The 22,172-nt window shown below is 35.5% G+C and overlaps 2 protein-coding genes and 1 long non-coding RNA gene across 4 annotated transcripts; all 3 read right to left on the bottom strand.

Moving 5' to 3' along the window:
• Positions 1-385: 385 nt before the first annotated feature.
• On the bottom strand, positions 386-824 carry LOC148787953 (uncharacterized). The gene is made up of 2 exons (XR_016065928.1): positions 685-824; positions 386-602 (listed from the first exon to the last, which is right to left on the bottom strand). It is a non-coding gene; the product is annotated as an uncharacterized LOC148787953 (long non-coding RNA).
• Positions 825-1,483: 659 nt separating this feature from the next.
• LOC105163470 (NAD(P)-binding Rossmann-fold superfamily protein) lies at positions 1,484-7,275 on the bottom strand. The gene is made up of 12 exons (XM_011081822.3): positions 7,073-7,275; positions 6,863-6,959; positions 6,455-6,519; positions 6,264-6,349; positions 6,080-6,164; positions 5,932-6,002; positions 4,259-4,390; positions 3,721-3,836; positions 3,512-3,635; positions 3,339-3,407; positions 2,103-2,223; positions 1,484-2,016 (listed from the first exon to the last, which is right to left on the bottom strand). Exons 1-12 carry the CDS (start codon positions 7,167-7,169, stop codon positions 1,877-1,879), a joined length of 1,203 nt encoding a protein of 400 aa, XP_011080124.1. The 5' UTR covers positions 7,170-7,275; the 3' UTR covers positions 1,484-1,876.
• Positions 7,276-8,343: 1,068 nt separating this feature from the next.
• On the bottom strand, positions 8,344-16,488 carry LOC105163471 (ABC transporter C family member 5). 2 transcript variants are annotated; one of them, XM_088881544.1, is made up of 12 exons: positions 16,238-16,488; positions 13,675-15,991; positions 13,231-13,551; positions 13,068-13,154; positions 11,782-12,447; positions 11,490-11,654; positions 10,862-11,156; positions 10,354-10,568; positions 9,634-9,939; positions 9,314-9,377; positions 8,965-9,204; positions 8,344-8,886 (listed from the first exon to the last, which is right to left on the bottom strand). In XM_088881544.1, the coding sequence occupies exons 2-12, from the start codon at positions 15,775-15,777 to the stop codon at positions 8,774-8,776; spliced, it is 4,575 nt and encodes a 1,524-aa protein (XP_088737670.1). In that variant the 5' UTR covers positions 15,778-15,991; positions 16,238-16,488; the 3' UTR covers positions 8,344-8,773. The 2 variants fall into 2 exon arrangements, with proteins under 2 accessions (XP_088737670.1, XP_088737671.1); XM_088881545.1 differs by having other exon boundaries at positions 13,675-15,955.
• Positions 16,489-22,172: the final 5,684 nt, after the last annotated feature.

Below are 22,172 nucleotides of genomic sequence, written 5' to 3'. Positions count from 1 at the left end.
TTATGTATTTTTTTTTATTTTGTGATGATAAATCCAGGGCTACCCGACACCCCATTCTCCTTCTCATGCCCCAATTTGGACAATCACGTGATCCTGCCTTAGCAGGGTGAAATTCTTGAATTGCACACTAGGAAGAGAGAACCCCTCAAGAATCCTAAATTCTAATTGCATGTAGAGAACAGTGAAGTAGCATCTGCAGACACACTGAGAATAAGATCAAAATCTGATAATTTCTTGTTAAAGCAATGTATATGAATGAATAGTAGTAGTAGTATATGGACTAAGAAACCCAATCCAGACTCTTGCCATGATCACCCAGTCTCACAGATTTAGGCAAAACAAATCAAGAGACAGAGATTAGGATGATTACCATAAGCCAAGAAAAGAGAAAAAGAAAGAATATTTTTGTCCTTCTGATGGGAACCAAATTCAGTCACATTATTAAATAAGCAAAAACAGAGATGACTAGTATTATAAATGCGATCAACAAAACCCAAGTAGCAAAATCTCTTTCCTTTTTCTTGGTTATGAGCCGAAACCCTCTGTCCATTTTCACTTCTTCCAAACACAAGCTAACTCCAGGATCTCCCATCTTCACCTCACTACCAATTAACACAGAATTGTTAATCCCCTGTATATCGTTGTTTATATAAATGTTTATGCTGCAACTTCCAGGAGACTCACTGGACCCACCGTCGCCCATTATCATGGACGCCCCAACGTTCCTGCCAGCAAGTCTGACATTTTCAAAGTGTCCAGGAGCAGCTTGTGGTGGCATCAGGTGGTTTAGGGATTTAGGCAAACCAAATGGATTTTTTTGTTTTGGGTTGGAGAAGTTTTTCATGGTTGGTCTTTCCTTGAAATCAGACTGATTCCATATATGTACTTATGAATGAGCTGCCAGCTTTACTAGAGTTACAAGGAAAGTAAGATTCCATTGGAATGACTTAATGAGCACTCAATCAAACCTTCTGGGAGTATATCTGCCATTGCCTAGCAAACTATTTAACATAGACTGTAAACAATAATTTGAATAGAGGAACAAGTTATTTTCCCCCCTTTGGCACCTTGGACCAAGCAATGCTAAATTGATGTATTTGTCTTCCAATATTCCCAATCAATAACTAGAGCAAGAGATTCCGGAACGGCCAAGCAGATATTGGATCAACAGTTCAATGTTAGGCAGGAAGGGATCACATAATCATTCTTCCTTCACCCCATGCCTTGCATGATGAGTTTACTATGCTATGGTGAAATATTATCGCAAGTTAAGCAATAACTGTTCTCCAGCCATTGGAATAACATATAGAAAATCGCAAAATATTAATTAACATGTTGATAATCAATAAGACAAAGATAGCAAGTGTTTGGAGGTTTCTTGTACCTGTTTTCCCATTATAATTTCTAAGCCCAGAAATAACAGAGACAATATGATACTCCCAGGTTAATGATAAACAAACTATTATGGGCAAAAAGAAGAGCCTGGAAAGGTAAACATCATTTTCTTAAATCTTGATACAGAAGGTCTTTAACATTTAGCCAAAAAAACAAATCTCTTGTCTCTTTTCTACAATGAGACAACTTTTCGGCATTGTACATTGTGGAATCATGTTATTCCTCAATAAACTTTATTCTTCCAAGTCTTAACGAAAATTGGCGCTCTCAACCATGTTTAGAAGGTTGATCTGATTGGTTTCGTTAAACCACAATACCAATACACTAAACCACAATGTAATAACTATTCCAATTTCTCCACCAAGACAACAAAAGATGTACTTGTATTTTCACAGCTTGCTGCCGAAATGCAGGCAAAACATACCTACCTTAGAGCTTCCAATAGGATTTCTTCGGTGTTTAAAAGAAGAACTGGCAAGCATCAAGACCACGACTGTGGGGTAACTTTCTCACTAACTGTTGAACCGTATTGTGGTCCCCCTTTACGATATTGTATGAGAAACTCAACTGGATATCCTTTCAGCTTACAAGGCACAATTCCAAGATCCTCAAACTTCAAAGCTGGGTTTATTAGAGACAGAAATTACACTGTTACAGTTAGCAAACAAAATTGAGAGGTTTCATATTCTCAAGTCTATGGCACATACCATTTTCAGACACCAGTGTATCTGTGGAAAGTGCTTCAATTTGGTCCAAGTTGAATATGGTAGGGGTAGGCATTGGGAAAGGAACTTTATTAAGCAATACTTCTCGAGGTGTTGCTATAGCCTGAAATGAAACATGCAATCAGCAGTAATGAGATTGCTCAACAGTACATACGCAAAGGTACCTGAAACCATGTCTGTTTAAGGCAAATAAAAGCCACCTCATCGTGACCAAAAGAAATATATTCAATTTTAAAAATTCAATCACTATGTTTGGTTTCATGTTTTGGCATTTCCCAAGACAAGATAAAACACACCCAATGTTTGTTTTTATGTTTTTACACCTTATCAGTGTGTTTTTTTGTTTTTCAACTTTCTATATATATAATATAAAAGAGACATGATTTGACAATGAACAGTGCTTTTTGTCTCCCAAAAATACAACATTAAACATACAATATTTATATATATCCATATTTATATATAAAAGAGATGATTTGACAATGAACAATGATTTTTATCTTCCAAATCCCAACATCAAACCTACACTACTTATTTTAAAATATTTGAAATTATCTCAAAACACAAATCCAAACATACTATCTATCTCCAACACACACTTATTTATCTCTATTTTTCTCTCTCTATCTCCGAAAGAACCAAAACAAAACACTCAAAACACAAATCCAAACACTATGAATGATTTTAAGCTAATGGATAAATGGATATTTCAGAGATTAGATCCAACCATACCTACTCATTTACTTTTGTTGGGTCTAAGATAAGAGTGTGGTTCTGGCCATTGGGTAGAAACTAGGTTTGGGTACAAAATATTTTTCTTAGATCTGGGTAGAGTTCTACCTTACCCATTGATAGGCCGAGCTACAGTCAATAAAATCCAGAGGATAACAATAAGAGATCTCAGTCACAAAATATACTGAACAGACTTATATCAAAGCTTGTACACAAATAACCTGATCTAATAAGTATAACATAGAAAAGGACTATGGGCTAGATCATCTGCTAATGCTCCTCTTGAACACTATTAAGCCAAAATATGGCACAGGACAATTATTTTTAATCTTTTCTCAAAAATCTTACATGCAGATCTCCTGATTCTTTGGTTCAGAATAAACTCCAAGCAATGAGCAAATAATATAAGTTCTTTGTGAGTGTGAGCGAGTGGTGGGTGGGGGGCGTGTTGAGGTATACAAAGCAAGTGCGCAAAGGAGGACCTACCTTGGCGATAGGGAAAGGAACCTTCACATAGTGAGGCCACTCACGAATCATGTCATACATAAGTTCTGCCTACAGGACATGGGTAAATCCATGTTTGAGAAAAAAAAAATAGGAAAGTTGAAACAGATACTTAAACGTTCTCAACTGGAGAAAAAGATAGTTCAAGGATTTACTAGTTGATGCAAGGTGTAAATCTCTGGCCCACCAAGTTCATAAACTTTTCCCATGCTACTACCATCATCTTTTAAGGCGGCAACAATTGCTGACGCAACATCAACAACATATACAGGCTGAATCCTGAAGAGGCATGATAACAAGACATGTTGAAGAATTATTTTAAATATCATGCACAAGATCTCAGTATATAAAGTATGAGGCATACTTGGTCGATCCATCTCCTAAGAGTGGGAGAAAACTGTATTTTTTAGCAAAGTGTGCCCATGGATTTAAAACTCGATCCTCTGTGCCAATCATCGCAGCAGGTCTCATAATAGTAGCCTGAGAATGGATAGTCATATTAGTCTGTCCAATAAGGAAATGTCGGCCAAAGGTAGATGTTGGGTGCACTTTCCTAAGGAATGTAATTCCAAGATGTAATCATCTTGGCACAAATAAAATAACAAAAGTAGGAAGATATTTTATGTTGCATTTTAAATATACCAGAAATATTCAAGCCAGACCTAGATGAAGAAATATCATTTGAACTTAAAAGGACAACAAGACAGAGAAAAGTTGTTTGAAAGGTATTCAATACTTTTTCTCACTTCATAAAAAGCAAACAAAGAGGCAAAATTTTAATAACTGATAAACACATGAACTAACATCATGCACCAGTAGATCACTTACAGTAAATATTACTAATAAAAGCAATCTTTCAGCTCTGTCTGACGCAAGGGAAAAGAAAGTTAATGTATAATAACCTCGGGCAATTCTCGTAAGACAGCTTCTTCACCTGCTGCTTTAGCTCTAAGCATTCTGGATGAAGATGATGGACTAGCCCCCAAGCAAGAAACTTGAATGTACCTCATGATGCCACCATGTTCTTTGGCAATCTGCGTATGTAAAATACATCCATCAGTATACCATATCATCCTTGAGATAAGGACATGCAATAAACATCATAACCAACAACTTAAATGATTGGACATGGAAATCATAGATCTACAATTAGAGCATCCTTTTCTCTTGCTGGAAAGCCCAGGTAAAATTAGTTATGCTAAATAATATCAAGGATTTCTTTTAGGTGTACGCATTTCTCCTCATTTGTTAGGATGACAGATAAAAGATGCAAATGAATCATAAGGATCAATAAATCTCCCAAATAGTAAAGAAGCTATTCGACCAAAGAGAGTTTCAGGTCAAGCAACAATAATGGAGGCAGCAACAAACTCTAGGAATTAGATAATGTTTTATACAAGAAGACCAAGGCCAACACACCAAAGCCCACCGTCCAGAATGATAGGCACCTGAACCTGCCCAAAGTCCATCTGCCTTCATCCCTTCTCAACCTTTAGTTAAAGAACACCAGATATCTAAATTTTATAATCCGTCTTAGCTACTTAATCCTGGCGGCCAAAACCACCAAAGCAGTCCTTGCTCCTATTCTTTTATTAAACAATGTTAGTAAGTTTCTCTACGTTCTTTTTGAATGAAAGAGAAAAAAGCAATCCACGCCCACCCCATTCAAATTTCATTCAATTAAGCAGTATCCTATTTTTAGGATAACTTCTTTCCTGGACAGGTCAACACCCCCACTCCATTCTTTGTTTTCCCTTGCATCCATCTCTACAAGCTACTTTGAGTTAAACAAATCCAATTTTAGTTTAAGCAAAACCAAACTTTCAAAACAATTCCTTCCTCTTTGCTACTTCATTCTGGCATCCAAAACCACAAAAGCAGCCCTTGTATTCTTCTATCACTGACCAATTTCAGTCAATTCCTAGAGCTTGCTAGGTAGGTTCAGCTCATATGCTTTTGAATATCTATGATTGATGCAAATTGTATTTTGACCAAGTGAATAAAAGGATAGCTGGAATGGACTATCACAAGAGCAGGAACAAGAAAAGGAGATTGAAAACGCTAACCTACCCAAGAGTGGCCAGATATCATCAACCAAAATATCACTTCAACATAATACAAACTGATAACTTGGAAAATAAAGCATTAAATCAATACTTTGCAGAACCAACAGCAGACAACAAATGTTTATTCCTTTTCATAGTTCCAGTTTCCAAGCTTCTTCTTTCTCATAATGCTAAAAAAAGTTGTAAAAAAATTGAACAAGAGAGAGTATGTTATAGAGTCAACACATTAACAAACAAGTGGAAAGTAATATTAAACATTAGCAAAACAGGAACCATGAGAGTTCAACCCGCAACAAACTTTCAGAACTCTGAATATTGGAACTTGAATTTAAGATAAAATTCCACCAAAAGAACATTGTTGAATTGCAAATTAATGTATTAATTAGTATATCACCCAATTCTTCCTAGTGTACAAGACAGGCTGTTTTCATGAAGGTGATCATCGATCAAGGTAATGAATTCAGAAAGCATCAGAATGAAAGAAGGAAAATTTAAGAACAGAAGCATACGAGAGCAAGCTGTTCGGCCATGTGGTGATTCACTTCCTCAAAACTGAAATTTCTGGTCTCATACTCCCTTCCTGTTTGAAGACATTTTATGCATAAAATAATCATGAACATAAATATCACAAATAGCTAAGAGAAAATTGCTCCTTACCTATAAGATTAATAACAACATTAGCCTTTGCCATCACCGCCTTGATGGAATTTTCATCTCTAGGATTGTATTTCATGGGAACAATCTGCGTGTTGGAAAGGTGAAAAATCCTAAATTACGTTTGTGGGGTAATAGAAGATGAATCCATACAAAAAAAGAGAAAGAAGTCCATGCAGGAATTCACCTGACCCAGATCACCCATCAGTTTAAGGTGCCGATGACAATCCTCAGAGCCTCGGAATGGAACTAGCACTTGAGAACCCATCTTAGCTACAAGCAGAATTGCATGTGAAACATGGATCAAAAAACATCAATCAAACTCTATCACAAAAAAGTTCCAGCTGAAAACTTTATGCAAGATAGGAGGCAGCGCACCCAGTTGCTGCACTAAATATCGCCCAAGAAATCCCGTAGCTCCAAATACTGTTGCAACAATGCCACTGCCACACACCAACATTACGAATATGAACTCAATTGAAAACACCCAAATGTTGATAAATGTTGACGAAAATTAAGGAAAACAAAGCAACTGACGGGGACATGTTAACCTAAACTAAACCTTTGAATATTATAAATCAACGGAACACTGAGTTAGTTGCAAAACGGTCATGCTTCTGTAACCTAAAAACTCCAGCTCCAGTAATGTTACACGAAAGCTAAAAGCAATCGACCTATGAACGAAATGCAGAATACTAATCCAGTATCACCGAAACCCTAAAAAAAAATCCAAGCAGATAATGTCTCAAAACGGCCAAATTAGGATTTTCGAAAAGTGAAAATTACCTAACGGATGATCTGCCGCCAGTGCCCTTGCGAACTAAATGCCCCACGCCTTTGGTGGCAAGAGAAGAAGCAAACCTCGTGCTCTCTGCACCATAACCTGCAAATCACGAATCACATTCAGCTCAACCCTTCAAAAACAACCAGAAACTAAAAAGGCATTTAATCTTGAATGGGCGTAATCAGCCCTAGACATATCGAGCAATCAATTACATTGATCAGGAAGCAGGTAAATCGATTTGAAACAAGAAATTGGAGCGGTCGATTGCTTGGTGTATTGGTTCCCCAAACGCCTGCACACGGCCTGCATCTTCGCTTTCACAGCTCAGTGTGTATGTGTGTGGTGTGTGTGTTTGAGAGAGAGAGAGAGAGAGAGAGAGAGAGAGAGTGCGGGTTCGACGACACTGATCGAAAGTCTATAGTGGAATGTGAAAGCGCGTCTTATGAACAAAGTCGCAAGCGTTTTTCTGTGAAAGGTTTTTTTTTCTTAATTCATTCTCTATTTTTATTTCGTATTAACTTTTCTTACTTCGACTGAAAAAGCTGTTGTGGATTTCCTTTTCTTTCTCATCATCTCCGATGCTTTCTTTGATCCACATTTCTGTATATAATATTTTTTTCATTTTACTAATAAAATCACTTTTAAAAATAATTAATTACACTTAATTCCTCTCAAAATACAAAATTATATTTTTTCCAAAAAAAACTTTTTAAATTCACTTTGCACCCCCACCAAGTATTTTCATGTATAATCATATCCCTTTCATTAAAATATAGACAAAAAATACTAAACTCGTAAAAAAATATATACATAAACTTTTAATTTTATGCATTGTTCAATATTTTGTAAACATTATCGACAATATGACTAGCTTCTTCTTTCATAAACAACTACTTCTTATCCAATAGTGATAATTCCGAACAATATTTTATTACAATTACATCCTTTTTAACTTATGTGTATTTCATTTACTCCTTACAAGAATAAAATATTAATAGGGGTCTTTATAATGAGTTATACATAATGCAAAATTATGAAATCAACATTATAATTATAAATGAAAAGACTCGGAAGGGTGCCATTGTAATTTCAGAGCATCTTTGAAGGAAAATGTATAGTTTAAGGGGGTCTAATGTATAATTACCCCTTTAAAAAGTGTATTTTATACAAAGAGATACACCTAATGACTCAAATCAAGAAAAAAAAATAATATTATTTAAAACTCAATATATTTTAATTTAATTTTTAATATTTTACGTTATTGGTCTGGAACTTGAGCATCAAAAAGTGCTAACCAAAATACCTTTTAATTTCACTTCATCATTAACCAAAGAATTAACCTAAGCACCTCTAACAAAGTTAAACATCATCAATAGTAAAATAAATAAGAGTTATTATGTAGGTTAGGAAAAAAATGGTGGAGATAGATGATAAAATTATGTGTGAGTGACCCTTTTGTGTGATAAAAAATTGACAAATATGATGAATAAAAGATTGCAGTTTCCTTATGCCTCTAAAAGGGGTTAGTCACATTACCAGAGTTGCTTCACCTCATTGCAAAAGCCTAGTTTATTGCACATGAAAAGTTACAAAATTCTGCCTCTTCCAAGGCCAGTCCTCGCCCACCTCATTCTACCAAACTTATTCCTAAGGTACAGATTGTCCCTCTTGCGTGCAACAAGTCCCCAGTATGTGCAAAGAGGGAAAGAATAACGTTACAGCGGAGCCCAAACTACGTTCCACTCGGTAGCGTTTTTCAGATGCCCACCTCGCCTGCCACAGTGTCTTTCAGTCTGCTTAATGCACCGTTGGCAGCTGGAGCCGGCTCACAGATGCATCAGGGGAAATGTTTTCGAGATTACCCATTGGCTTGTCTTGCTTCCCCACCAGGGTTTGAGACGTTATCATCTAGATCAAAGATCCGGGACGCCATTTGACCGTGATGAGTATTCTGAAACCAATTTGAGAAACATGGAAGACTTGTCCTCCAATAATCGTGCCGGGGTATCAAACTCCGCCACCCGACCTGCGGAACATGCCAAGATGCAGAAACTTAGCATAGGTTAGAGCACAGACAGAAGAACTGAAATGGGATAGAGCATACCATCACTAAGGACTAAAACCAGGTCGCTATCAATAACAGTGGGAATGCGGTGAGCTATTGTACAAACAGTGCAATTCTTGAACTCTGTTCTTATTATCTTCTGGATGAGGTTATCCGTGGCTGAGTCAACTGAGGCTGTGGCTTCATCGAGCACCAAAATTCTTGCCTGTTTGAGTAAAGCGCGACCAAGAGATACTAGCTGCCTCTGTCCCACACTCCAATTATCTCCATTTTCTAGAACTGCCAATGCCATACACAGCAAATAGTTTCACCGTAAGTCTCAGAATATCATGGTTTGGGCCACAGTAGGAGCTTCATTTCAGTGACCACTAGAATAGTATATGCTTACCTGGTGTATCAAGCTTAAGCTCTTTCTGGCGTACTACATCCCCTAGCTGAGACTTATCAAGTGCCTGCAGCAATCCAAGTACGGTATGAATGTCGTGTAATGATACGAATGATGTTAATGAAATGAAAAATATGTGGCCCTAAAAGATCTACACCATTCGTATCCAGAGGGATTTATGGATCAAAAGAAAGACCAGGCAGCCTCAGGTATTGCGTTCATACATCTTATGAAAACCCACAGCAGCATATCATCTCATTTTTTTTCCAAATGGTCAACCTGCACATTTCTTATGTTGAATTTAGAAGGAAAAAAGAATGTACCTCCCAAATTTCTTGATCTGAATGCTCTTCAAGTGGGTCTAGGTTGCCTCGAATAGTTCCTTCAAATAAAGTTGGATCCTGGGGTATGATACTCAGGCGGTTGCGGAGGTCGTGAAGACCGATTGTTGAAATATCAATACTGTCTATAATTATTCTGCCACCTGCTGGCTCAATCAAACGAAATAGAGCTTGAATCAAGGTAGATTTACCACTTCCAGTACGCCCAACAATTCCAATCTTCTTCCCACCAGGAAATATGCAGGAGACACCATGAAGTACAACAGGAAGACTCTCCTTGTAACGAACCTATAGAGGAAAAAGGATCAGATATTTCCTTTTATCTCTCTCTGTAAAAAAATAGCCCGTTGTTTGGATTCCTTCAGTTATAGTTCTTTTATTCTCCTTAGGCATAGTACTTTTTAGTTCCTTTATAACATGAGTCTGTTCCTATCATGTTAAGGAATGTTTTATTTCTACTCACAGGCCAAAAGAATGCATACAATGATAAGGATCACGGAAGACCTACAGCAATAGCCTGAAAATGACCTGAATAATCAAATATAAGTACTCCACAACAACACAGATGTAGGGAAAGGTGGGCACGTTTTGCCTCTTCTTCTAAGATGGGATTACAGGAAAGATCTAACTTGACAAATAACCAATCGTAGAAGTGAAAATAGAACATCAGAAAAGGTCTGAGCTATTGAATAGTATGCATACCTTTAGATCAATTAGTTCAATTGTGCCATTTTCAGGCCACGAGGATGGGGGTCGTGAATCTTCAATCAGTGTTGGTGCTTCACTAGGTATTTGACAGTATTGATGAATCCTTTCTATAGAGATGATCTTGTTTTCAAGCTTGCAAAAGCTAAGTATCCAGCGTGATAGACGTGCATTCATATTAAGGCCGTATGTCACAGCAAGGCCTGCCATACCTACAGCAGAAATATTTAAGACTTAAACAGTAGCATAAGTTGCGTCAATCATCAACAAACTTGGAGCGAATAACCCCGAAAATTATCTAGAGGGCATTGAGTATCAGCATGATAAAACAGCTCAGAAAGGGAAGCCACTTAGTTTTTTTATCTCAATATTTCAAATGCAATATCAAGGTATATACTCCTAATTTCAATAACATTATCCTGATTCAAGTTAAAATTGAAGATCTGCGGAAATCAGCTCTGGATGTGCAAAGATCATATGACATTGAAGAAGAGTAAGCACTTACTTGGATCTATAGTCCCATGAGGAAAGCTCACAAGTAAGACCATGCAAAAAGCAAACACAAATGTAGAAAGCAATTCCATGCGCAGACAAAGCCACTCGATAGCTGCAAGGCTGCAAAAGAATGGACGAGCAAAGCAATCAAGAAGATAAAGATTCTTCTTCATGAATCTCTTTTCTTGCCCAAACCCTCTGATTGTAGCTGCTCCAGCAATTGATTCAGCAAAATTATGGATGACTGGTGATTTCTGGATGCTAACAATGCGAACAAGTTCTCTGGATGAAGCCATATAGTATTTCTGCATTTGTGTGGAGCAAAATGAAATTCATCTCATTTCTCTATTACACTTGATAAATGAAAAGTCATTTATATATAGCTCATAACAACAGAATATAGAGAAACATGCAAACAATGAGATGCAAACGTGCTCATCAGAAATTTATGTGGGAACTCAGGCTCCACCGCTCCACTTTGCAGATATATTTGATACATCATAGGCTACTCATACCTAAGAAATTTAACAAGTTATCTGGTTGGCATGCATGCATACACAAAACTTTAGAATGTCTCAAGCACAGATGCACATAAAGGGAAGTTTTTCAATACTAAATGACATGGCATGATGGCTTACCTGCATCCACAAGCAAGCAATTGCCATTGGGATAACAAGTAGCAAAATTTGCCAGGTAACTTGTGTCATCACAGCAACAATGCCAATAAGTTGAATCGTGGTTGAAGCAAAGCCACCAAGTCTGAAGGGAATATCAAGATCAATAACACTTTGATCAATTGAAACCTGGTAATCAAAATACAGGTGAGTCAAAATGGGGGCCACGACATAAAGTTTTTAAGCCTAAACTTGGAAAAGGAAAGGGAGAAGCAGGGGAGGAACATGTTTATCAGGAGAAGCCACAATGCCATACACGATTCAGTATGCGTCCAGCTGGAGTAGAGTCAAAGAAGGACATTGGTGACCGAAACACTGTTCTGAGCATTTTCAGAAATAATTTCTGTGCAGCTGCAAGACCAAAGGTAGCAACAAGAACAGCCCTGACAAATATGAAACAGGAGCTACCAAAAGCAAGTGCCATATAAACACCGATGAGCACCATGCTACTGGTTCTAGGTTTGTCTCCCTTGGTTTGCGGATTTGCCCAAGCCATCCACCAACTACTGGCTATTTGAAGGACCTGAAACAATGTTTGGGCAAGAATAATCAATGGAATCAACAATCCCTTGTAAGCAGCTGTCATGTATGACAAATACACTTTCATGCTGACTCTTCCTCGCTCCCGTTCCTCTTCCTGCACAAGCTGCTTTCTCCTAGAACGCTTAGCTTTCTTTTTCTCTTTGATAGCTTTCTGATCTGAAGATGAAATACCTTCTTGGACTTCCTTTGCCATGCAAGCAATATTATTACTCGGCCCTTCAAGAGGATCATTTTTATCTGATTCTTCAGAAGCTTGATTGCAAAAATCCATAGCTTCAATCGCTTCATGATGAGCAGAGACCAACGTGCTAAAATCTGTTCCTGCTTGCAAAAGATCATCATATTTTCCAGCTTGAATAATACGACCTTCCTTCAGAACCTACAACAAGGTACAACAACACACTGAATATAACAAGGCAATTTGCATGGGCAGCAAGAAACTTCAATGCACTTGAATCATTTTATCTCTTATTTGCCAAGGATTGGGTTGCCGGATATGAACGTGATCCTACTCAAGGGATTTCTTGAAAGGCATTTCATTTTTTCACTAATCGAGAATGTTCTCTTAAATACTAAGTAAAGGTGCAATTGAATTTTATATGTGAATGCAGAGTTCCTTTAAATGCTAGAAACGGTTCAATTAAATCAAACACAGATGAACAAAAGATCTCTGTTTCCCTTGCATTTATGACTTCAGGCCTAAGAGAAAATATGAAACTTTAGCTGGAATTATTTGAGCAGGACCCTCTTATATTTGACCAAAGCCAAAACTCCAGGTCTGATCCTCAATCACCTTTTCACCAGTTAACATTACATTGCTGTCCACATTGCACGGCAGAAGCCATGAAATAAAACTTGAAAAGAAGATGAATGAAAGCAACTTTAAGCATGTCAGTGAATACAAAAGATTGAATTAGAAGGTCCACATTCAAATGCAAAGAAGCCAACTTCCAGTTTTCGACATGACATATACAATAAAAGTGGCAATGAAGACAATACCAGAATCAAATCAGCAGCAGGCAAAAATTCGACTTGATGAGTGACAAAAACCACAGTCTTTGTAGCTAGCGCTGTCAGTATGTACTCCTGCAGTTCACATGAATGTTTCAGCAGGATTCATTTGCTTGATTTGCAAATAAAAATACGTAAATCATGTCCAAACCTTAAATAACTCCGAGCCAGTGTGTGCATCGACAGCACTGAAGGGATCATCAAGTAAATAAATATCAGCATCCTGATATAGTGCCCTTGCAAGCTGCACTCGTTGCTTCTGACCACCACTGAGGTTGATGCCTCTGTCACCAATAATAGTTTGGTCACCATATGAGAATAGCTCCAAGTCTTTCTTCAGTGCACAGGCATGAATCACGCTCTTGTATTTCACCTTGTCCATTGGACTTCCAAAGAGGATATTTTCCTCTATATTCCCTGATTGAATCCAAGCCGACTGAGGGACATACGCGGCAGAACCACATATTCTAACCTAAAGTATACAGCCATTGATGACAATAAGATTTAATCAGCCAATTCTGTAGAATGTAATAATGACATTACTGGAGAAGAGGCGACACAGAATGAAAATTAGAATTCACAAGACCAGACTTACTTCACCAGATATTTTTGGAATCTCACCAAGGATGCAGGAAAGGAAGCTTGATTTCCCAGCACCAACCACACCGCAGACAGCCACACGCATTCCCTTCTCTACCTTGATTTGTATACTTGAGAGCGTCGAGATTGGAGAAGATTGATCCCAGCTGAAATCTCCATTTTTTATTTCTATGGCTACATTTGAAATGCCGCGTGGCACAGTGATGGTTGCATCTTCCTGCAGCTCTTCCTCCAGCAGGAATCCCGCAATTCGATCAAGGGAGACCTTAGTCTGAGCCATCATAGAAACCAAGTCAGGAAAATTTCTTAGTGGTTCTTGCAGGATACGGAAAGTAGCCAGAGCAGAAAGAACACTGCCTGCCGTCAGCTGACCACCTAACAGAATGCAAGTTCCAAAAGTAACAGCTGAAACAAATATAGGGGAGCTCCAGAATATAAATGTGATGAAAGCCTGGGAATAGAGAGCTTTTCGGAGATATTTGAATTCAACGCCACGCATTTCTTCCAGCTTCACTCTGTATCTGTCCTCCCAAGCCTGCAATTTGAGAATCCTCATATTTCTGAGGCATTCTGAAGTCTTCCTCATCCTATCATCTTTTGCTGCCATCAACTTGTCTTGGTAATCTTCCTGAATTCTAGCCACTGGAACAGTTGCAACAATGGATACAATGGTAGCAATGAGTGTGGCAACGGACGCAATTCCGACATTTTTGTATAGGATTGCAAGAGCAAGAATAATTTGCAGAGGAAGCATCCATATGTCATGTAGATACCAAGAATAGTCCCCTACTCTCTGAACATCAACAGCCATGTAGTTAACAACCTCGCCACTGGTGTGACTTTGCCTAGCTGAGCTTGAAAGCTTTAGTCCTTTCCGGTATACCATTGCTGTGAGAGCTGATCTCACATGCATGCCTAAGATGTCAACACCAAGATACCACTGCCGAGTTGTTAAGGTCTCTACCAACTTTGCACTAAAGAAAATTCCAGCAAGAATATAGCCTTCATGTGGGAAAGTCGCCTTCCCACCAAGATAATCCACAAAGTAGCTAATCAGATATGGTCCTACATATGAAACTAAAGTGTTCAATCCAGCAAATATTGCATTAAGGGCAGCTTCTTTCCAGAAAGACTTAAGAATAGCCCAAGCTAGAGAAGGCTGCTTCAGAGGATTCTCAGCCTTCAACTTCTCCCAATTTGAGTTCAATACCTTATAGGTAGTCTTGGATCGATCTTTTGGTGCGAGCAGCGGAATATCATTCAGCTCAAGTGGCCTCTTTGCCCCAGTTGAAAGAAGTGGGTTCAACCAGGAAAGAGTGACCAAACTGAAAAGGCCAGCTTCACTGTATGGAGTAACCTTAAGACACCCTGCTTCCTCTTCAAGCAGCAATGGCTCCTGAAGATCAGAGTTCCTACACACTTGGATGCCAGTATAACCCCTACTAGCAACAAAACATAGAAAAGCAATAGCCGGTGTAACAAAAAAATTTGCCAAAACATGAGAAGTCAAGTGGTGTGATCCTTCATCCAGAAATCCTCTACAATCAGCATATAAAGTAAACAAACAAAGCACCGAGGAGGAAACCCACCAAATTCTCAACAGCAATGGAAATTTCTCCGCAGCCTTGTACTTATAATAAAGAACGGAAAAGCTCAGCACAGACCAAGCTAAACTCAGAGCTGAAGGCAATAGTAAGACAGTCCAATCGGACTTTCCTACCTCCCAACGGGCAGCCTTCCGTATTAGACCAACACCATCAAAGCCCAATACCAAAAGTTGTACGAACAAAACATAAATGCAACAAAATAATGATGCTTTGTAAGTTCTACTAATTATGAGGCTCTGAATTTCCTCACCATCAGCAACTCCTCTGTGCCTAATGGCTACAGAGCTCCCGGCCAAGTCGTTCTTCCGAAGACGAATCCGACCAAAACACAACACAACCTGCCTCGCAGATACAACGGAGAGAAACACAAGTATCAGCGTCAAGTTAATGCAAACTGAGGCTAATTCCAATATGGGCACAGCCCGAAAGGTGCCCACAAGACGATTTGATGCTTCTGTGGTTTCAGTAGCCAAGACGAGATTGATACCCATAATAATCGTTACAGATATCAATCTTTAAACCAAGAAAATGACGGAAATCAATGACTGCGAGCTGAACAACAATACCGATGCTATTAATGGAGTTCAATACTATGACGACCGATGAGAGATCAAATCGTGTAAAGGGCATTTCACCATCTGGCAATTGGAATCGTGTTCAGTGCCCAACCTAGTGACAAGTCACATGAAGAGAAATGAGAAGCTTCTGCACATGAAAACAAACTCATCTGTATCATTAAACCCAATACAGAGAAACATGAAGCAGAAAGCGGAAAAAAACAACAACAGTCACGCTCAAAGTTTTCTTCTCTCTCTCTCTCCCAACCCCCGTTGTATAGCCTATCTATCAAGACCTCGTATTCTTCGCACTTTTCTTCATATTCACGACAAAAAGAGTAGACAGAAAATTGAATCTGAAACCAACCCATTACAGAAAACACCAAAAACTAACCTGGGCTTGTGTTGCTCTCCTCGGGAAATGATTTGGCGAGCTGGTGGTGATTGCCGGGCCAAAATTTCTGCTCTACAAATACAAAGAGCCTCCCAATGAATAGAGAGAGAATAATACTACACCAGATTGCTACTTTAGAGAGAGATAATTTCACCACCAACCCACAGGCCACAGCAATTACTACTGCTGTGGTAGGATTATGGAATGGAGATGATGGCTGATGAAGAGAGAGAGAGAAAGAGAGAGAGCTCACATATACTATATATTATACATATATATAGGTATAGGTCTAGTAATTAGTGTGTATACTCCGCTATTATTTAATCATTTTTTCATAAATAATGGGGATTATATTTCCTAAATACAAAATAATATATATAGGGATTATAACTATATATACACATGCATTTTTTAAATTAATAATATCTTTAATTTACCATTTTCTTTTATTTTTTTCCCCATAACAAATGGTCTGAATCTAGTAGATTTTGAAAGATCCCGATCTTGATTTCATAATTTTCAAATCGAATTTATTGTAATATAAAATTTAAATTAAATCTGACCGAACTTGTCACATTTCAATATTTAAGTCAATAAATCAGACAGAGATTCAATTAAATTAAAGTCAAAAACATTATTCTGTAAATAAATTACACAAAAAATAATAAAATAATTTGATCATTCTATTCTATATTTGTACAGAAATTAAAACATGAAAAATAATTATTATTTTTTTAAATCAAGCGCAAGAAGAACAATCAAATTCAGCTTAATTTATGATATTCATAATTTTAAAAAAAATATAAAAAAATATAGTGGGTTACTTCTTCATTATTTTTTTTAAATTATATTAATATTTATATAAATTCGATCTCACAATCTTTTGATTGTGCTTAATCTTACTGCTAAAGCAATAAAATGATAGGTAGTACGTTACCTTTTACACTGTTGAATTGTGGGCTGGCAGGCAATGGCATGCAGATGCAGTGGTAAGTGGTAGTGCCGTGTGAGACCAAAATTATGAATTGAATGGGATGAACTTTGGTGTAGCCATGGAGGAAATTCAACATCTTCTATGTATTAATGGATATGTATTTGGTACAACACATAACTATAGAGATAACTATGCTGTGTTTGTTTTTATTTAATATATAAGTTTCATTATTTGTCAAAATTCATTAAATTTGCTAATATTAATAAAAGCGAACTAAATAAAAATTAATATTTATCCTCGATTGACTTATTACCGACTTATTGCAGGTTAAATAATTTTTTTCGGACTAAACTACACTTGTAATGGTAAAGATATACCTCCTCACATGCATAAACGCGTGAGACATATGAGTGTAATTTAGTCATAAGAAAATTTATTTTACCTGTAATAACTCAATCGGGAGTTAATATAAAATTTTCTCGATTTTTTTGTTAATATCAATAAATTCAATAGTTTTTTACTAGTGAAGAGACTTATTGGTAGACGAAAGAAAAACCTTAAAGATGCTAAATGTAATTTTTCAAATCACGATAAACTTATGTGTAATTACATTAAATCGTATGGAAGAGGAGTGTAATTATCTTAGCAAAGTCAACATCTTCAATATATTAATGGATGTATTTGGTACAACACACACATATATATATAAGTAGATTTTTTTTTTTTTGGGGGGGATATGTTTTAGAGATAAAAAAGAATATTATTCTCACATGCACTAGAAGGAAATATTATTTTTGGTAATATCTAATTATTATGGTTAAAGATGAAAAAATACGGCAAATATTAATTAATTATGAATATTTTGGATATAGTTAAAATCATGAAATATTTATTAATCATGGTTAGAATTTAATTTTCTTTGTTTTGATTTTATTTTATTCTGGTGAATAATATTGATTTATTATAATTTCTGAGCTGTTAAAGTTGTAATGCAGGGAATAATTTATTTTTTTTAGTGACGGTATGATATTTGGTAATTTTTTGGGAGAATTATATATTACATTTTTATGTTGAATGTATATATATAATGACATTATAACGTTAGGCGATGGTGTTATCTATCTACACTTTACTATATATTAAGACTCAAACTCTTCGAGTAATAATGTTTGACAGACAAAATATAAATTTATCAAATTGCCTTACATATACTTATTTCACTTACAAATAACAATCAGAAAAACTTTTGTAGTTATATTTGTAAATTTTAGTCCTATTATTTTAGCACGTATCAAATTTAGTCCCGTAAACTACAAACATTTACAATTTTGATCCCAACTACAAATTCTGTTAACAATTTAACGGAGGGAGCACATGCTCCATTAAATATTTAACTTAGTTTGTGGTTGATATTAATATTGCAGGTTTTTTTTTTTTAACTTATAGGACTAAATTTGACGAGTACTCAAATAATGGAATCAAAATGAAAAATATAATAAATTACAGGACGTAATTTGTAAATTTTTCAATAAGGTGGGGATGAATTCATATTAATGAGAGAGGGTATGACAATATGATCATAAAGTTCACTTTTTCTCTCTTTACATTCTCATGACTTTTGAAAAAGTAATCCACAAGCATTTTTAGTTTCTAAAGAATATATATCAAAAGCTATTTATTTTAAAAATTACCTTTTTTTTCTTTTATCTATATTAAAATGCTTCATAAATATAATATTATTGTAAGCGTTAAAATACAGTATATGACATACTACGAGCATAAATGGCCCAACATTAATTGTTCTTGCGGAGATTTTTTAGTATTACGTACTTGATATCGAGCATCTTTTTCTTAGCTTTAGTAAAGGTGAAACGCTTGCAATCGGATGGCCGAGGGTGTGATTACCTCCGCTGATATGAGGGCTATGATGCTGGACGTAATTTGCTAGTACCCTTGTAATGGATATATATGTTTTTGGAGACATGTTCCGATCTACGATGGTGACTTAAATAAAAAAATTTAAATTTTAAAACTATGAATAATTACTTAGAATGAATTTTTGGATTCGTAAAGTAAGGATAAATTGTGATTGGCCCCTGAAGTTTGCCACGACAACAATTACTCCTTATTAGTTGAGAATTACAGATACTCGTTTAAAATGAATAGCCGTCTAGCAAATACTACCTCATGATAGCCCATTGTAGGGGTATTTACCAAACGGTCATTAATTTTAGGAGAAATTTATAGTTTTTTAAATAATGAAAGAATATTTGTAATTGTGACAATTTTTAAAAGAGCCCGTTGTAATTTACCAACCTTTAGTTGAGTTGGGTTCAATGTTGTTGACCCTCAACATTTCAAGATGAATTAAATTGATTTAACACTATTCCTTTTAATTTCAAATAAAACAAAAATATAATCACATACTTATTTTTTATTTTTTTACTGAAAAGAGATAACTATGCAATATGTATTTTGTATATTTGGAATATTCTAAGGAAATGGAAATAAATCACATCATAATATCAAGATTTTAGATTCCTAGACTTTCTATCATATTCTCGATTTTCTGGATTTTGTTGTAATATACACTATTATTATAAATTTCAAATATATATCCAGGAATTAAATTTCCAAAAAATAAGAAATCAACCCTGAGTGAGGTTCATGAACGTTCAATCATTTCTTGACGTATATGATTCACGTGGAATTATACATTTTGAAGAAACTTATAAATAGTTGCCCTTTATATCTCAAATATAACTTTTATTGCCTTAGTATTCTTACAACCTTAAATACTTTTCTTTTTATGACACATCTGACTTCAGCACTGAAAGTCTAATACTAAGACCTCCTCGATATGGTTCAGACAATAATTCTATTTTATAGGCCTTGTCGATATTTGAGCCGTTTCTTGCATATTAAAATTAACACAACTATAATCTTACTCTAATTACCTTACCCCACAAAAATCATAACAATTTGTATATTATCTCACAAATTAAATCATTATCACCCTCAACAAGCTCGTGTCACATAATAATATACGGAACAAATCATAATCATTTCATCACAAAATTAAGGGATAATTTTATTTTTTTCATTCGAATTATGACCGTTTTTATATTCTGGTATTTTTTTTATCAATTTTACAAAATTTTGTACTTTGCCACTTATAACTAGTTTTTGATCAAGTTTTTTTGTCAATAAACCATTACATGTAGTATAAATACGATACTTAAGGTTTATGTGACGTGATATTTTTCACATATGCACAATATGTGATATTTTTCTGCAGAAAAAATAACAAAAAAATGGTCATATATCATAAAGTGCAAATTTCACAAAGTTGAGATGGTAAGTCGATACAAAAAAAAAATTTAGATGCCATAATATAAAAACAGGCATAATTTAAATGACAAAACATAATTTACCCTAAAATTAATAATTGGCTTTGACAATCATAATTTTGTTACCAAAAGTGGTGTCATTAATATATTTCAAGAATCAAGGTCATTGATAACAATTAAATGTACAAACACATACATAGTCCATGTTCATAGATAGTGTTTGGTACCATAAGAGTCCACTACCAGTCTACCATGTCATCCTACACATTACAAATCTAAAAGTTAGGTATGTATTGTACCTTTTTAAGACAATTCTAGATGTATTAACCATTTAATATTAAAAGTTGAAAGCAAAGTCATCAAAAGCCAAAAGCGCCCTAGTAATTTTCAGCTCTAATAGCTGCACATGAACAATAAAGAGTGATCAAATAAAATATATTTTTTGCATATTTTCTATACTTTAATGTCAATTTAAAAAAAAAATTTGAAAACAAAGTTATATATATCTTAAACTAATAATTGTTATTATTTTTATTTAATTATAACTATAATGACAAAATGTCACAATAAATTTAGTTTTATATTGATAATCAATAAACGTATGTCAAATCAAATGGGAGTGAAAAAGTAAAAAGTTAAATAAATAGTAATCAGCGACATATATGAAATATCGTAACTGCGTAATTTGTATACTTTGAAGACGATCATATTTACAAGAAAACGTCATTTTTTTAGCCCAATGCATAAATGTGACACGAAAGTGAGATATTAAAACGGTGCGGGAAACATAAAATGAAGAGGAATAATAAAATTAAATATGAGTTAACCTCACCATCTACATAAATTTTTGGCTAGTGATGTGGGGTTTAATGCAATTCAAGCACAAGTACAATTTTGTCCTTCAATTTCTTTCAATGTTTTCTATATTTTAGGATTTTTACGTCTTTTTAAAAATTTCAAACGAACCTAAACATTAGCAAATTCTTATGATTATTGATTTGTGGTCTAAATTCGAACAGTCTCATCTTGATGTGTCTGATTGAAATAATATCCTTTTATAAATGGTCCAATTCTCATGTGCTACGTTGTTGGCGCTCTTATCCCTGTTTTATGTCTTAGGCTAGACATTACACATTTTAGTACTAGAAGTCTTGTCTGAGCCTACCCCAACTACTGCTAATTATGTATATGAGATAAATCGACACTCAAAAACCTGAATCACAATTAATATGAGTTTAAAAAATGAACTTTATGTCCTACCAATCTCAATTTGAATAAGTTGAGCGGTCTGTATTGAAAATTAGCGAGAAAAACAAAAGAAGGAATAGGGAACTACAATGACCTCTCAATGAGTGTGGCTATGAAATCATTTAACTTCACGAGGTTAGATTAAATCAAAACCATATGTTTAAAATAAAAAAAATACACATAAAAATTTAGTGATCCTTTTACTATATACGTCTTTTTTAATGCCCACCTCAACTATTTTCAATTATGTCGCAGGACATAAGGTTTAAGATTAAATCAAGAGTTGGAAATCAGGTTATGATTAGGGGTGGCAACGGGGCGGGTTTGGGGTGGATTTGAATGGACTCGGGATAATGTTTTATTTCATCAATGGTTAAATAAATACATAACAATAAACAAATAA

Source organism: Sesamum indicum, linkage group LG6 (assembly GCF_026168435.1).
Source record: "Sesamum indicum cultivar Baizhima isolate 11 linkage group LG6, ASM2616843v1, whole genome shotgun sequence".
NCBI classification, from domain to species: Eukaryota; Viridiplantae; Streptophyta; class Magnoliopsida; order Lamiales; family Pedaliaceae; genus Sesamum; species Sesamum indicum.
The sequence above is the reverse complement of the archived record's forward strand: the minus strand, read 5'-3'. Positions and strand labels throughout refer to the sequence as shown.

Bases quoted from the DNA above. Each gene is read 5' to 3' on its own strand.
- LOC105163470 (XM_011081822.3), bottom strand. From the start codon at position 7,169: ATGCAGGCCGTGTGCAGGCGTTTGGGGAACCAATACACCAAGCAATCG. The intron at 6,003-6,079 runs GTAAGGAGCAAT...GTCTTCAAACAG, and splicing joins TGTTGTTATTAATCTTATAG to GAAGGGAGTATGAGACCAGA. The intron at 3,636-3,720 runs GTATGCCTCATA...ATGCCTCTTCAG, and splicing joins TTAGGAGATGGATCGACCAA to GATTCAGCCTGTATATGTTG.
- LOC105163471 (XM_088881544.1), bottom strand. From the start codon at position 15,777: ATGGGTATCAATCTCGTCTTGGCTACTGAAACCACAGAAGCATCAAAT. The intron at 13,552-13,674 runs GTAAGTCTGGTC...TGTATACTTTAG, and splicing joins TTCCAAAAATATCTGGTGAA to GTTAGAATATGTGGTTCTGC. The intron at 9,205-9,313 runs GTAAGCATATAC...TGGCATTGGCAG, and splicing joins GCTTAAGCTTGATACACCAG to TTCTAGAAAATGGAGATAAT.